Here is a 15928-nt window from a genome sequence, read left to right as displayed (position 1 = left end):
AAAGGAATGGGGCAGAGCCTACTGTCTTCCTGTTTGCTTTTGAAGTTTTGAAAATGTGGGACAATCTGTGTAGGTATTGCTGCTGTAGAATAGTGAGAAAATGCAATAAGTATGGAAAGAAAGCCTCAGTTCATTTCTTTCTAGTGCATTCAAAATCTTGTAGTTCTTTTGATACTTTTAGAGTTTTGAGAATTAACTGTCTGCCTTTTCACCTCAGTTCTCAACCCTTTATATTCTTTCTTTTGTTTAGGGAGTGGGATTTTGATCTGAAGAAATTGCCAAACATTAAAATGAGAAAAGTTTGTGCTAATGATGCAATTCCTAAGAAACGTAAGAAGAAACCTATATTAACTATAGACAAAGATTTAGGGGAATTGGCACTAACAGGGGACTCAGATGCTTCGGATGAAGAAATGACTCCTGTGCCTTTTTGTCTTTCTTTGAGTTGAAGATAAATAATTTGAGACCTTGAAGTCATACTCATTTATTATGGTAGATAATCATCTAGATGCAAGAATTTGGTATTTAACTTATTCTCTTACATAGAGTCCCATTTCCAGTTTCAAAGCTGGTGTTATGATTTTTATTTAAAAATAAAAGCTGTTGTTCATTTTCATTAAGTTGTCTTAAAAATAGAAGTTGTAATAGTCTGTTTTCTATTACTATAATGAAATTCCTGAGGCTGGAAACTTACAAAGGTTTGTGTCGCTCAGAGTTTTGGACTAAGTCCAAACAGCATAATGCCAGATCTGGCAAGGTCTTTTAGCTATGTCACATCATGGTTGATGGCATCATAATAGTGGGCCTGAATGACAGAGGGAGGAGTCACAGGCAATATAGGTAGCCAGCGAGTACAGAGGAGCCAGTAATGACTTGGCTGTATTACAGGTCCTACAGTTTCTTAGCACTGCCACACTGGGAACCAAAATTCTAACACATGAACCCTCTGGGAACACACTTTTAAGTATCCATATCCAAATCATAGCAGAGTTATCTTCAAAAGCTATTTAGTCTGCATTTTGTAGAGGTGGGAGCAGTATTAGGACAAAGAAAGCTTTAACTTGTTTCCTTATGTATATTTAAGATTGCCTGATCTCACATTTTGAATAATGGACCTGATTTCTAAAAGGTTCCTGTGGACAGTTTTGAGTTGTGATAAAAGCAAGATTGTGTTTCAGTAATAATGTCACACTAATTTCCTCCTTACACATTAAACGTATTTTCTTATAAAGTAGGGGGAAATGTGGTAGGGAATTCATACTCACCAACAGATGGTACATTATTATGTACAATCTTCTGAGCCCAATTAAACGCAAGAAACAAATACTGATTATTCTTGTTATCCTGATCTTCTACACTTAAGCTTTTGACCAAAGGAATAAATTATTTCAAGTAGTTCCTTTTATTGAGTATTATTTTCTGCTTTCTCATTGTCAAAAGTGATAGGTTTTATTTGTCAAAACAGAACTAAAAATTAGAACCGTGATTTTATTGTTATTGTTCCTTCCAGGAGATATGTTAAATTGATAAATAACAATATTCAAGTCAAAAACATGGATGTTCTAGAATTTTGTTCACAGAACTTATTAAAAACAAATATCCTTTAGTCTGTTTTTTTGAAGGATGCAATACTTAATATGGATTTGAGTATTTTCAAGAAAAGGAAAAAAATGATGTATAGGTTAACTAGATGTCAACTGTCTTGTTAACAATTTTATAAAGAGTAGTAAATTTTTTACTTCTGAAAATCAAAAATAAAATTTGTTTTTGTAATTTTGCTTCTTAAGATTGTAATTTTCAGTGATCTAATCTTAACAGTAGCTTTAATAGTCTGTAAAACTTGTGTTTTATGATACCATAGGAAGTTAACATCTTTTTAGTTGTCAGCAAGTTTTTATCTCTCCTTTTTCCATATATTGTAGTAAAATGATGAAAAATTATAGCCATAAACTACAGTAAAGAAAATAAGAACTATTTAATCTTGTCTGATAACTAAAAGCCCATACTGATAGATAAGTAACTTGCCAAAGTTGGAGATCATTCTCCCCCTCAAACATTAGTCCTTAGTTTTCCTTATGCTGTCAGTGTAAGAAATATAATTTATCAGATTACACTATTGGGAACCAGAATAGATAAGTATTTGTTGGATGCATAAATGTGCCATTTAGGACCATAGTAATCGACATGTTACTTTTGACTGTCAAAGTAGCTTGAAAGAACTTGTTTTTAGAGTGATGTTTTTAATCTTTGTCTGTAGAACGTGTTCTCTCTGTGGTGATAACTTTTGCTGTTCATCTAGACCCCTTTTAGGTCAGTAACCTGTCTTTATAAGATGTTTCCATAGTCCATGGCCATGGCACAAAGTAAATTTGTTTTGTGTGTTGTGTGGTGTGTGTTTTATCACCCTTTAAAATCATAAACATTCTTAATTCATGGCCACACAAAGAGGGACACAGGCTGGATTGATTTGCTTCGTACAGTTTGCCAACTCCTGGCCTAAACCAGTTCAGTAACTGGTCTCCAAGGACTAAAGTAAATGATAAATTTCTAAGTTCAGCTAACTGATATCTGTGTTCGACTCTCCCTAATGTCCTAGTCACTTCCTTGCTTTGGTGACATTAGTGTCTTGTTAGGACTCTGGTTACTTCAGATGGAAGCTTTTCTGTTCTTATATCACATGTGCTTCAGTGGCAGGAGAGCGGATAGTTATCTTCTGCTCAACTACCACTTGATAAAAATTTCTCAGTTCTCTGATGTTTTATCATTGTGTCCCTTTCCTTACTAATTTACCTCTCAGAGAATTTTCTGCTCATTCACAGAAGATCTAGTTCTTGGCTCGGTTTTTCTCTCCTTCCTAGCATTTATTTTTGAGATTCCTTGTAACAACAGATCGAATGCTGTGACCTTAAATTTCTCAGGTTTTTTCCCCATTCCATCAGAGTCCCCTCAGCAGTCAACCTTGGATTCTTTGCAGCACCTGTTTGCATAAAGTCAATTTGGGCATTCCATTTTCTGTTGCCAGATTTCTCCTGCCTTCAGATTATTTCTTGTTCATCTTAGTTTCAGAGTTCATAGTGAATTCCTTGCATATGCCCTCTGTTCCTTTGCTCCTGACTTCTCAGTTTTGCTTAGTGATTTTGTTTTTCCTACTAAGTTCTTTCTATAACTTTGACTGACAGTTTATTACTTATTTTTTAACTTTGCTTGAATACTATTCTCTATTGCCTTTTTATTCATTAAAAAGATAAAAACCATCACTTTTCACTTTTGATTTAATGAATGCAATGTCTTTTCTCCTTTTAAGAGCAAACATCCCTATTTGTGTTCTGATCCCATTTCCAGTAACTTTGATACTCCCCTAAATTTTTCATGTAATTTCTCAAGCCAGAAAATCTTCCTATAAATCTTCCCTGATTTTTTTTCCCCCGTCCTCTCCTCCTTGCCCTACCTCAGTCTAATTTAATTAGCGAGTATTACTGGTTCCTTTTCCAAAATGAAAATAAATATATGTCAGGGTGTCTCCTGTTTTCACCCTCAATAGAGTCACTATGTCTTACCTGTACTATATATATGTAGCAGCTTCCTAACTAGCCTTTCTGCCACCATTCTTGATCCTCTTGCTGTCACGCTCATGAGTTTGTATAGATCCAGTAAGTCTACAAAAGCAAGGCTTTGTCACAGCATACCTCAGCCTTGGAAGGATTCCTGTGATCTCAGAATAGGAGGGTAGATTTTGCCATCACTCCTGGTCCTATTGAAAGATGAGACTTTCCATCTTAAGTCCCTTTAGAGTATTGCAAGCTTTACTTAGCTGCAACCTGGAATCAGCCTCTTAGCAACAGGGCACTCTGGTCCTTACGTTGTATTATGTGTTATCTGGCTGCTTTTATGTGTTTTCCTGGGACAAGGCTATGGAAGGATGGCCATTTTATCCATCTTTACCATCTGTGTAAGTTAACTATAGTGCTAATAAGGTCTTCTTTATTTACTGGCTGATTTTGTCAGCCTTGCTTAACACATCCCATTCAGGACTCTGTACTTGTTGTTCCCTCTTTACATTGCCACTCATAAATCTTTGCAGGCTGACAGTAACTTTTCTCATCCTCAGGTCTGAGCCTAAAAATTATCTCTAAAGTGTCTTTACTCTCATACTCATACTATCCTTGGGAATCCTTTATTGAAGATCATTAGTTGAAACACAATGACTGATTAGTGATCCAGGGAGTACTTGCTTAATTTTGGGTGGTAGGAGAAGGCTATGAATTTCAGACATCCAATTGAGGCAGAAGCATGAGCTCAGTGTAGTAGAGACCTGTAGGTACACCCCAGGTTGCAATCTGTTTACCTTGAATCTGGCTTAGAAGTTGAGGCTTTGGAAAGGGACTTTTTTTTTTTTTTTTTTTTTTTTAACTATTGCCAAACCTCTTATTGTGGAATAGATTTGTCTTAAGTTTCTTCTATACAAAATTATCAGATGCATTTAGTTATATACTCATTTAATACCCCTGTGTATAAAAGTACTGTTATATTATTACTTTTCTTTAAATATCATGAGGGAAAATCCTCTAGGTTACATTATGATATTTCTTAAACTTAAAAAAGAAAAAACAGGTTTTGAAAGTCTATATGTTATTTCCACTGGCTGATGTATCTATTCTTTTCTACAATGTCCAAGGCTAATCAGTGTATATTTCCTTAAAATAATTACTACTATGTTCAGGTCCTACTTAAAAACCTAGGCCATTGTCAGATCTTAAGAACTCAAGGGATTTGAATGTTGCAAATACAAACCTGCAGAAATTTCAGTATGTTAAAGCAAAAAAGTATAGCAACTACAACCAAGATTTGGATCACTTGTTTAATGAACAAAGTCTTTGACAGACAATTGTTTTCTTTTCCTTAGTTTGTCTTAGCACACGTTGTTCACAAACAGTAAATTATTAATGAAAGAGAATTAGGTAAAACTAAAAAAGTACAAATGCCCAGTCTCAAAAATTGCACACAGTTAAAATAATTTTTTTCTCCTTTGTTTTAATGCAATATCCAATTTCAAAATGGGCTTTCTTCAGATGTGGAGGAAACATTGCAGCCCAAAATTACAGTACTTCTTTCAGCTGTATTGATATGTAAAATAGCACCATTGGGCAGATTTAAGGAAAGACAAAAAGGTTTTCATCTTTCTTAATTAAAGTATTAACCCTTACAGAATTATTCTATAGCAAGTACATTAATAAATGAGTTTAAAACCTCCACTTTTGTTTCAAAATATTCACTGGCAAGGCAAGGGAAGGTAAATTGAGTCTGGCAGATGGAGTAAACTTCACACCTCCCTATGATTTCTCATAATGAGGTCATTGTGCTAATGAGCTAATAATTTTCCAGCCAAAGAACAGATGTTTGAAAGGTACCCAATGAATGACGTTTTGCAAAACAAAAAATGTGACTATGAGGTCTTCTCTGGGACTGCAGCTCCCAGTGAGAGTTAATGCTGGGGCATTTGGGAATCTGAGATGTCATTTCCTAGAATCTATAATGTCTACTTAACATTTCATGTTTGTATTTAATAAGTAGGTGTTTTGTCAAAAAAAAAATGCTGGGGCATTTCAAAAGACTCCTTCAATTTCTGCATTGCTGTATCTCAGGTTGTTGGGGATCACCTATAAATTTTTTTTTCCCCATTTTGGGGGTATTTTTGTTAAGTTTAATTGTCTTTAGAATTTCATTCCTTTTCAACTTAATCTTTAATTCTGTACAATGAAGATGGCAACTCTTTAATTACCATCAATGTCTGGTTTTTGGTATTGATAATGCCACAGATTCCTATCATGATTATAAAAAGCCAAGGTTTTAACTGTAAGTTCCTTCAATTCAGTCCTTTGTTTCAATTCCGTTTTTTACATGAGCAGATAAACATGCCCCCCGAACTTATCATTCTGTACTATAGTTTTCTTGTTGAGAGGATTCCACCAAAAAACACTCGCAAAGTTGTTTAAAAGGAGAAATGTACCATCGCCACACAGAATATAAAAAGAAAACGTTAGGTTTTGACTCAATGAATTATTTCTGATTGTTTGAGCTATAAATATTCATTGCAGGAAAACTTTTTAAGAAAAAATTCTGCAATAGATATTTTAAAATGAAATTCACTTGAGTGTATTAAAAGGCAGAATAATGGAATTAAATGTTGACTTCTAAGCTGTAGGGAGCTATATTTTCTCATTTGAATAAAATCAAAACCCATAAAAGTTAATTTTTTAAATTTAGGTATAGTTTTAAAACACCGTGTTACCTTTTTATCATTAATATAACAAGCTTATCTTTACTTTTCGTTCTACAGAGTTTTCCTCAGGTTAAGTGTACCCTATGATAAACGGGGTTTCAGTTTAGCCAGTCATATCCCATTGTGAAATGAGCCATGCACTTACCTATCTTGCTTTTAAAACAATATTTTCCATGCTAACTGAGGTAAATAATCCTTTTCCTTCTAGAGCAAACAGAAGAGGAATCAATGACTTTCTTCCTGCAAATATTTGTAGACAACATACTGCCATTGGCAAACCACAGGAAAAAATGGACTAGTAAAACGCTTAGGAAAATTAGTGGAAAATTGAATCCAGTTTAGTCCCTTGGGTGCAATACTATTTTTAAATCACCCAAAGCTTTGTTAGTCATAAATGTGTTTGCCTTAAATCTATAGACTGGAAACTTAAGAGGAAGTTAATACAAAGTTTAGTTTAAGGTTCATGCATTTTTAAAATACCAGTTGAATTCTTTTTGTGCTGAATTTTTGGTCTAATTCAGTAAGCTCCATGTTTTCCCTATGTAATTACTCCTTGCCCCTTTAAGAAAGACGAGTTTTAAACCTTTTGTTTCCTGACTGACTAAATACCTTAACATTTCTCTTGCATATATACATGAGTACACACATGCCACACACACACACAGAATTGACATTGTTTACTGTTTATTTCCAGGAATAGAACTATTTGGACTCAGTGTCAACCTCTACTAATACCCATACTGTCTCATTAAAAGGTTATTTTCCCTTTGATAATCTGTGAAGAACAAGCACACTGATAATTACAAAGTGCATTGGTGTGATACCCGGGTTTGTGCAATGTGACACCCATGCTTTGGTTCCTATGACCACCTCTGCCTTTATATGATAACAAGTACGAGAGCCAACAGAAAGCACTTTTTAAAAAATGTAGACATCTTTGACAGGCTGCTATGTCAGAATTATTAATGTAGCTCACTGCAGTATCATTCATATCCAGTTACGCACTAATCAACTGTCAAACCTAAACAACCCAATTTATTATTTACCATAGAATCTGTTCAATACTTTTGCTTCTGAACCAAGCAAGGGAAATACTGTCAGCTTTGAAAAATAGGGTCTAGATTCTTGGTTACAACTACTCATCTGTCAAATAGACACCTCATGTGGGTTAAAAAAACATACTTTTGGTTTAATAACAAAAATATGTATTTTTATTTCTCTGTCAATTGCTTTATAGTAGTAAATAAGTTAATTTTGCAAGTTGGGTATAAGCAGATTGTCTTTCTATATTTTTGTCTTTTTACATTTTAGAGAAAGGTAACTTCATCTAATTCAGACCAGTAAACTTATTTTGTTTATTTTAGTGCTTTGTAATATCATGACCCTTAAATGAAACTTTGAAATAAAGGAATGGGTTGAGTTGCCGTCTTGAAGTATTTAACTGTTAAATGAGGCACAGCCTTCATCTCTAGTTTTAGGGCTGTGCTATCTAGTAGAGCCAATTCAAGTTGAGATGTGCTGCAAAATGCAAGCTGGAGTTTGAAGACTTGATTAACAAAAGATGTAAATGATTTCAAGTTTTTACACTGATGACATGAAATAATTTGTAGGTATAATGCTATATAAAAATCAAAATTAAGCTATTCATTTTTGCTTTTTCTAATTTGGCTTCTAGGAAATTAAAAATTTTCATTTGTGGCCTATATTTGTATCTTGTGTCATATGCCCATTGTACAGCACGGTATTAGAAAAACCAGATAAAATATACGACCTGATAGCCTAATTCATCTTTTGGGAGTATTTAACAGAGCTAATTAAACCCAAAAATTCTCTGAAAATCTTTTGTTCATGATTTAAACATAATTCCAAATATTTCTATCTTCAATTGTGTATTGCATACATTTTTAACACATGCATCTGTCAAAATAACCAGACTCCACAATAGCCATAAAAATCAACTGTCAATGTATATCAAAAAACACATCCTCCAAGCTTGCTTCCATTGTGACTGAGGGATAATGCAGACAGTTTCCGACTTAAGACCAAATACGTTTGTTCTTTGCAGTTGAGATGGCTCACATTACATGGCCCCAAGAAGAAACACATTAAAGTCTGTGTTCTTGAACTCTTCCCCTGCTGCTGTAAAGAGTATCATGGATCCATTCAATCATCCATCATTGCCTGAACACATTCCTTGAACCAATGATTCTTTATTGTCTTAGAAATCATTTTCTAGTAAACTTCATTTCCATATCCCACGTTAGGCTCTGCTTCACAGGATCCTAGTCATTTGATGTCTTTTCCTCCTTTCTTTTGGAGCAAAGTAAGGAATCATGAGTCAGTAGGAGAAAGGAGAAAATATGAGGGTGAATAATGCTGGATCACTTCTGTTTGTAGTGGCTGAGGGCTAGAAAGGTATCCTGCAGTGAAGTGACTCCCATCTTGTTCCATCAAACTGGTATAACTTCAGGGGGGCCACCCTCTGCAGATGGCAGTGAATTTGTACCTGTTTGTGATACAGGCACGACCACAGCATCCTTGATGTCCGTGTTTATATTACATGAGAAGTTCTTCTCCAGTTTATTGGCAGTGTCTGGGCAATTTTGCACAAAGATCACACGGTTGTAGGCCTTCAGCCTGCGCCACAACTGAACGTAGACTTTACACTGTACATACATGAAGACGAGACCGCCTGTGAAACCAATGGCCACCACAACCAGTTTTGTCCAAAATGGCCATTCAAGGACACCTTTGAAATTAAAAAAAAAAAAAGAGGGAATGTTATCACCATGTTTTTATAAATAGATTCGCTCATGTTTTTCCATGACTCTTTCAAAGGATCATACCTGCCTGCTAAATTATGTTTCTAAGGGATACAGTGGTAACTGGAAAGATTTATGACCTGAATCAGTTGAATTCTTTTCACATAGTCTTAAGTACATTGCTAAAAATTGCAATGAGGGAATATCTGTCATTGCAATGGTTTCATTTCTCCAGCATCCAGTACCTGCTATGATCATCAGGTACTGTGTTAGACTTTGTGTACTTGCTTTGACATTTCTTCCTTATAGCTAAAATTTCAAGGAATGATAGTGAACATAGTGACCAAATCAGAATTTAAAATCTTTTTAAGAAGGTGAAAGTCATAGGTACGTGTATGTACTTTCCCCCGACTCCTCACAGCATTCATGAGAGAGAGAAAAAATTAAGATTTAAGATAAACACACTCTCACCAGAGTTTCTAACCGCAGGCATGCAAAAGAATATTTTAGCCATTTATTTCATCAATCTTGTGTTTTATCACTAAGAACCATCACTTTCCTAGACATCTTTATTTTTTTAAAAATTTCCAACAGCATTACTAGTAATTGGCTTTCTTTCATAAGGAAACAACTTTTTAAAATTGACAGGAGCATCTGTAGCTACAATAGTATTTAAGCTACTTATATATAAATGTTCAATTTATGATGGTCTAAAGTTCACCTGCCAATATCAAGATGATGTGGGGAACATAACTGCTTTATGCGAAAGGTTGTCAAGTAAGAATATGGCTTAGTATGTATGGTGTGCTAGGAAGAGCTGCAGAAATGGGTAGAAGCAGGACGTGAGAGTTTATGAGTCCACTTTGGGTTTTTTATTACAACGAGTAGACTTATAAGAAACACACTACTTGTATTTTGTGGTAATGACATTTCCTTTATTTTTCTGAAAACCAAGTACACACTAGGCACTCAGGATAAGGCATTTTGGTACCTAAGAGTAATCAAGAAGTAATACGTGCCCTGCCAATTTCTGGCTCCTCCAAGCAACAAAACAATGAGCATTTCTTGTATGCCCAGGCTCCCCAGCACGGACAATTTACTCTTGGCTTTTGCATGGCTAATATTGTAAATTATAACAAACTTTCCTGAATATCATAATCATGTAAAATTTTGTTATTCAACTGAACAACATAAAGCAAACTCAGTAACCATGGCAATATTTTTTCATATTTTCTCAGTACCTGTTATATTAGTCATTTGGGAAGCTAGTCTTTCTGAAGTCTGACTCCCTTGAACCTTTGAAGTAAACTTTTTTTCCCCCATTTCTTTTTAAAAGGCCTTACCTCTAAATCTTCCTTTGAAATGCTGGAAAAAATGCTTTCTGGACTTAACTGACATGAAAAACCTCTCACTATTGTTGGTGTTGTCTTAATTTGTTATTCTTTGGCACTGAAGATCTAAAATGAATTTCTATGTTTTAATAATCAAATCTGAAACTTGATCCTTCAGTGAATTAAATATCTGCAGTAGAATTTATTAGAACCTTTATGGGTAGCAAAGAATGTTTTTCTAATTCCTAATGAACTTTAACTCATGGTATTAGCGTTCTGATCATCTACTTGATCCCAGTGGAAAAATACTAGAAAATCATCATTGGCTAAAGCTCACACAAGGAGAAAGAAATAATATGAATAGGTCTATGTTAAATGAATCAAATCAAGAATTAATAACCTTCCAAAGCAGGAAGCACCAGCACTGGATAGTTTTAACAGTGAATTCTACCAAATATTTTTCTGTAAACCTAACATTGCTTTAAATAATGAAGCCTATTGTAAAACAATATACATCATTGGGTTTAGCACCATGAATTCAAGTTTGTGTCTAGGTCGATTAAAGAATGTACTATAAGAGATGGGTCTGTCAGCATTTAAGTATTTGGAAATTAGTAATGTATGTGTTGTACATTTGTGGAAACATCTCATCAAAGTACACCATATCTTTTAAATTATGCCCAAGTTTATTGTGCTTAAATTTGCTCTAGTCCCACACAGTCAGTGTTCAGGATCTAACAGCTGTATTGATTTTGTACTTGTCCTCCTCATCCTGATTACTCTCACCCGGTGCATCTTTTAGTAAACTTTATCTTAAGTGCTGTCTGTGTGGGAAACCAAACATCCCATATGCTAACAGAAGTTTAGACTTTAGTACACGCTGTTTCCTCTCTCTTCTTTATTGTATAGTAAACGCCTACTAATTTTTAGAACCCACCCCAGCGAGGGAGACCTGCAGTTTATCATGAGTTTGAAAATCAGAATTCATGCCCTAATTAGTGACAACACTATCTGCTAATCTCTGTGATAGCTTCATAGTCCCTACCACCACCACAATCAAGCTCTGTCTGAAGCTGGCACAGGAAGTGAAATCTCTTACCATCTGACCGGAGGAAGCAAATGTTTTTTTCAAGTTTTGCAGATTGTCTGCATAGAAATCCAGGAGAAAACTTTTGAATGTTAATTGAGTAAATGGTGCTTTAGAATAAAATGGAATGACCGCGCATACAAAATCAAGAGATACTGGAGGTAGTAGTACTTTCTAAAGTAATCACTACTTTGGAAAAAAGTAGGGTATTATGAGGTTAAATTCTTTAAAGTAACAGAGGCAAATTATCAGTGTATTTATTTAAAAGAAGATGATGCAATTTTTTAGAAAACAATGGCAAGAAAAACAACTTTTGATTTTGGAAACTTTAGAGTACAAAAATTGACTCTTAAACATTTGACAGTATTTTGCTAGTCTTATACTAGTGTTTGCAGAGTCCCTTTCTCTGACTCTGAGGATAGTGATTTAAACAATGGAAGTACACTATCTAGATTTTGATTTCTTTATACGGAAGTATTGGCAACCAATGTGTGGTTAGTGACAACACTTGTCTAGTGATAGCAATGGTATTCTTATATATTCTAAATATCCTACAGAAACATTTTCACTAAGGACAGGAAACCAGATGATTACAAAAATTGAGGAATAAAATCCTCATACTATTTATTCATTAATTTCCTAAATAACTTACTATAAACAAAAATAACACTTAATGTTTTTTGGCATGAGTACAATTTTTTAAAATTTTTTCTTCTTTTGGCAGCTTAGTTTCTCATTTAAAGATTTTACTGTGTTTTTCATAAAGGAACATATAATAATCTATACTTGACATATTCTAGGTAGTCTAAATGCTTTTACCTTTGGAACAATTGTTTGTTAAACATTACAAAAGATTCAGCTTCTTTATAAACCAGAATTTTTTAGAAATTATCAGTTGGAAAAAATATGCATTGCTCAATTCTTAATTTTTTGGGTGTTCCAGCAAAAAAAGAAAGAAACTAAAAATTCAGAGATCAAAGACCTTTTAAGACCACCTATTTCAATTGTACTTTAGAGCACAATTCCTCTCTTCACTAATGCTAAAGCTGGGGCCACTACCCAATGATCTTGGCTAGTAACCTTTGAGAGTGTTGGAATTTGGTTTGCATGTTGCATAGAATTAGCAGCCAGCTTGCTATTCTTATTTAAGAATACTTTGAATTAAAGTCCTGACAAGTGATTTTAGGAGAAAATTTGAAGAATAATCCTGAATATATAATGATTTTACAGTAATTCCACTCTTGGGGATATACCCAAAGGAATGCAACACAAGTTACTCCAGAGGCACCTGCACACCCATGTTTATTGCCGTGCTATTCACAATAGCCAAGTTACGGAAACAGCCAAGATGCCCCACTACTGACAAATGGATCAAGAAAATGTGGTATTTATACACAATGGAATTTTACTCAGCCATGAAGAAGAATGAAATCTTATCATTCGCGAGTAAATGGATGGAACTGGAGAACATCATTCTGAGCGTGGTTAGCCAGGCTCAGAAGACCAAAAATCGTATGTTCTCCCTCATATGCGGACTTTAGATCTAGGGCAAACACAGCAATGTTGTAGGACTTGGATCACACGCTAAGGGGAGAGCACATATGGGAGGAATGGGGAAAGGTAGGAAACCCAAAACAGGAAAGTATTTGATGTTCTCACTGCAGAGGAACTAATACAGAAACCTTAAAGCGACAGAGGTCAATATGGGAAGGGGATCAGGACCTAGTGGAAAGGTCAGTTACAGATGAATCAACTTGGGTTGTAACACATTTATACATGGAAGCAATGCTAGGAATCTCTCTGTATAGCTATCCTTATCTCAACTAGCAAATATGCTTTGTCTTTCTTATTATTGCTTATGTCTTCACTTCAACAAAATTAGAGATAAGGGCAGAACAGGTTCTGCCTGGAAGCAGGGGGGTGGGGGAGAGAGGGGGGTGTGGGGGGTAGAGGGGAGAAATGACCCCAACAATATACACACATGTGAATAAAAGAATAAAAAATTAAATATATATATATATATATATATAATGATGTTAATATTCACAGATAAGTGTCAGCACACATATATAAATGGCTGGATCTTCTGACCATTCCTGATGATAAGTAACATACTGGCATTAAAACACTGTTAAAAATGAAAAAGGATGAGTTCCTCTCCAAACTTGCACTTGGAATTAAGAAGTTTTTGTTTTAGTTTCTACCTTAATTCTCTCCATCTATGCAAGGGGAGCAACCATCCGGCAGACTGACTCAGTGTAGACTATTTATTCAGTCCAACATGTCAGTGGTAAGCGTGAGAATCTTTGCTGTAGAAACACTACTCAAGACTTTATTAGGATGTTTGCAGGGATGATTCAAAGTCCAAAAAGACATTTTTTGTGTTCTCCAAATTTAGAAGAATTTTTGCTGTGGATGTTATTTTAAGCAGTCTCTTCTTTGTGTTTAGAAAGCTTAGCTACCAATAGGCTGAAGTTGAAGTGTTGTTCTACTATTTTTAGGGACATCCCTATGGATGACATCTAGCTTTCTCTCCTATTTGCTAAATCAGACTACCTGTCATTTCTCATAAATGCTGGAGATTTCTGGTTTTGAGCTTTGGTTCATCATATTTCTTCTCTCTGGATTTTCCTTCCCTTTTTCTGCATATCAACCTGTTCAATAAAACCCAACTCAGAAGTACATTCCAGCTGGAACTAAACTTTCCCACTTTTCAGCTCCATGTTACTGCTGTGCTTGTGGCCTACATTCACCTTCTAACATGAGTTTGCCATGCTAAAATGTTGACAAGACCAGAATTTTCTCTGATTGGTCTTTGGAAGATGTTTTTGGGATGAATGAAAGCTTCTAGGACTTCTCCTGACTTATCAGTGAAGCTCTGCTTTTGTTGGTAAACAGTCTGAAAGAAATTCTCATGCCCCACCAATCCTTTCAGAAATGGTGACCAAAATGGATGATATACCAGGAATCACCAACTGCCATTTTCTGGGCCTCTCTGGGATTTCTCTACTTCCCCTCATTAGCCAACTCTGAACTGATTTCTTCTGCCCAACATATCCTTCATTCATTCTTCTTGGGAATTCAAAACTCACATTAAACCCCTCAGACAGAGTTTAAAGTGCAGAATACCTCCTGCCCCCACATATGAAAAATACTTGGGTCTAAACTCATTGTTCAGATGTTCCCCATCTTTAAAAGACAGCCTTTGTTCTCTTGCCTTTGACTAAGTGTGCATTATGTTTGTTGTCTATGAAAAAAATATTATTGAGTGGTTATGAGAATCTTTACCTTGGAAAACTCACTTCGATGCTAAATGGGAATAAATTGATTTTTCAAGAATGTTTTCACTGGTAAGATGTATTTGCCTCTTTTTATTGAGACTTAGCAAATTGTCTTCATAATCAACTTTGTTACACTAGTCAGTTTCTATGCTGTCTTCTGCAAAGAGGAAAGAATGTACATGACAAGGAAGGACAGTGGTGGAGTAGGGAAGACACAAAATCTTGCTCCTTGAGGATTCTTTGTATAACCTAAGGTCTCCTTTGCCCTCACTAATATGCATCTGAAGGTGTAGCCTGCACCTGGAAATGCCATTTGAGAAACTTGTCTCCACTCTCCAGAATGGAAGAAGAATTTGGAAAATACAACTACAGGCAATTCAATTGTCTGTTCATTTTCTGAAGCACAGGATTCTTCTCTACTCTTGCCTTTGTGCGTGGAGTCTTTCTGTAAGAAATTCTGTGGGTTTGGGAATACTCTCTGCCCATCTCTGTAGTCTAAGTATTAGTGAGAAATAATTCTTGGAAATTCTTGGACTGGAATTAGAGGAGCAAATATTCTGCCTACCATTATTTTCAGAAGAAATAAGAATTTTGTCTCTCAGAATAAATTTAATTGGTTCATTTCCATTCTGTAATGGAAGGGGCAATAAATTCTCAGTCTCAATATATGATTATTAAATTCTTCCAGGTAATTGTACGTATGTCACACAGCACTTGTTCCGATCTGCAACATCAGAACATGCTACCCCAGAGCAATCAACATACTAATAGGTTTTCCAGGAAATGCTTAAGATGGTCTGTAGATTTCGTTCTTCAAAATGATGTTGAACACTTCACAAATTAGAATTATAGGAATCAAAATGCTACATTACTTCTCCCTGAAAATGTAGTGCTGCAAGGCCACATAAATCAGTTTTGTAAGGAAAATGTGTATTTAAAGAGCAAGAGAAAGCACAGTAAACAAAGAAAAAGACATAGTCATACCCAGCTCATCTTAGATTCTTAGAATCTGACTCTGTGCAAGATTTTTCTATTAAGCCAAGTAGGAGAAACTGGGGTGTCCAGCTAAAAGCAACTATATGTAAAGAATTTTAAGGAGGAGATAAAAATGAAAAAATTCATAAATTATTTTTTCACATTAAAAACCCCTACATCTTCTTCATCCCATTCTCTGTTGGAGTTAGGTT

At 35.1% G+C, this 15928-nt stretch overlaps 2 protein-coding genes across 25 annotated transcripts in view; one reads left to right on the top strand and one right to left on the bottom strand.

The window, feature by feature from the left end:
• The window catches only part of Tma16 (translation machinery associated 16 homolog), an 83661-nt gene that overhangs the window by 20247 nt on the left and 47486 nt on the right, over nucleotides 1-15928 (top strand). For 3 of the 5 annotated variants that reach the window (XM_074055073.1, XM_020179593.2, XM_074055072.1), the window contains one exon: nucleotides 251-616. The exons of 1 other annotated variant lie outside the window; for it this stretch is intronic. In XM_074055073.1, coding sequence (XP_073911174.1) covers nucleotides 251-449 — 199 coding nt within the window. In that variant the 3' untranslated portion in view covers nucleotides 450-616. Of the gene's footprint in view, nucleotides 1-250; nucleotides 617-6488; nucleotides 7705-15928 lie in introns of those variants that run through there. One more of the 5 variants, XM_074055071.1, reaches the window with a different exon arrangement.
• The window catches only part of Marchf1 (membrane associated ring-CH-type finger 1), an 814712-nt gene continuing 805731 nt past the window's right edge, over nucleotides 6948-15928 (bottom strand). For all 20 annotated transcript variants that reach the window (XM_074055052.1, XM_074055062.1, XM_074055057.1 and 17 more), the window contains one exon: nucleotides 6948-9029. In XM_074055052.1, the coding sequence (XP_073911153.1) occupies nucleotides 8731-9029 (299 nt within the window). In that variant the 3' untranslated portion in view covers nucleotides 6948-8730. The remainder of the gene's footprint in view (nucleotides 9030-15928) is intronic.

The sequence above is a fragment of the Castor canadensis genome, chromosome 14, assembly GCF_047511655.1.
Source record: "Castor canadensis chromosome 14, mCasCan1.hap1v2, whole genome shotgun sequence".
NCBI lineage: Eukaryota > Metazoa > Chordata > Mammalia > Rodentia > Castoridae > Castor > Castor canadensis.
This window is presented reverse-complemented; position numbering and strand designations above follow the sequence as displayed.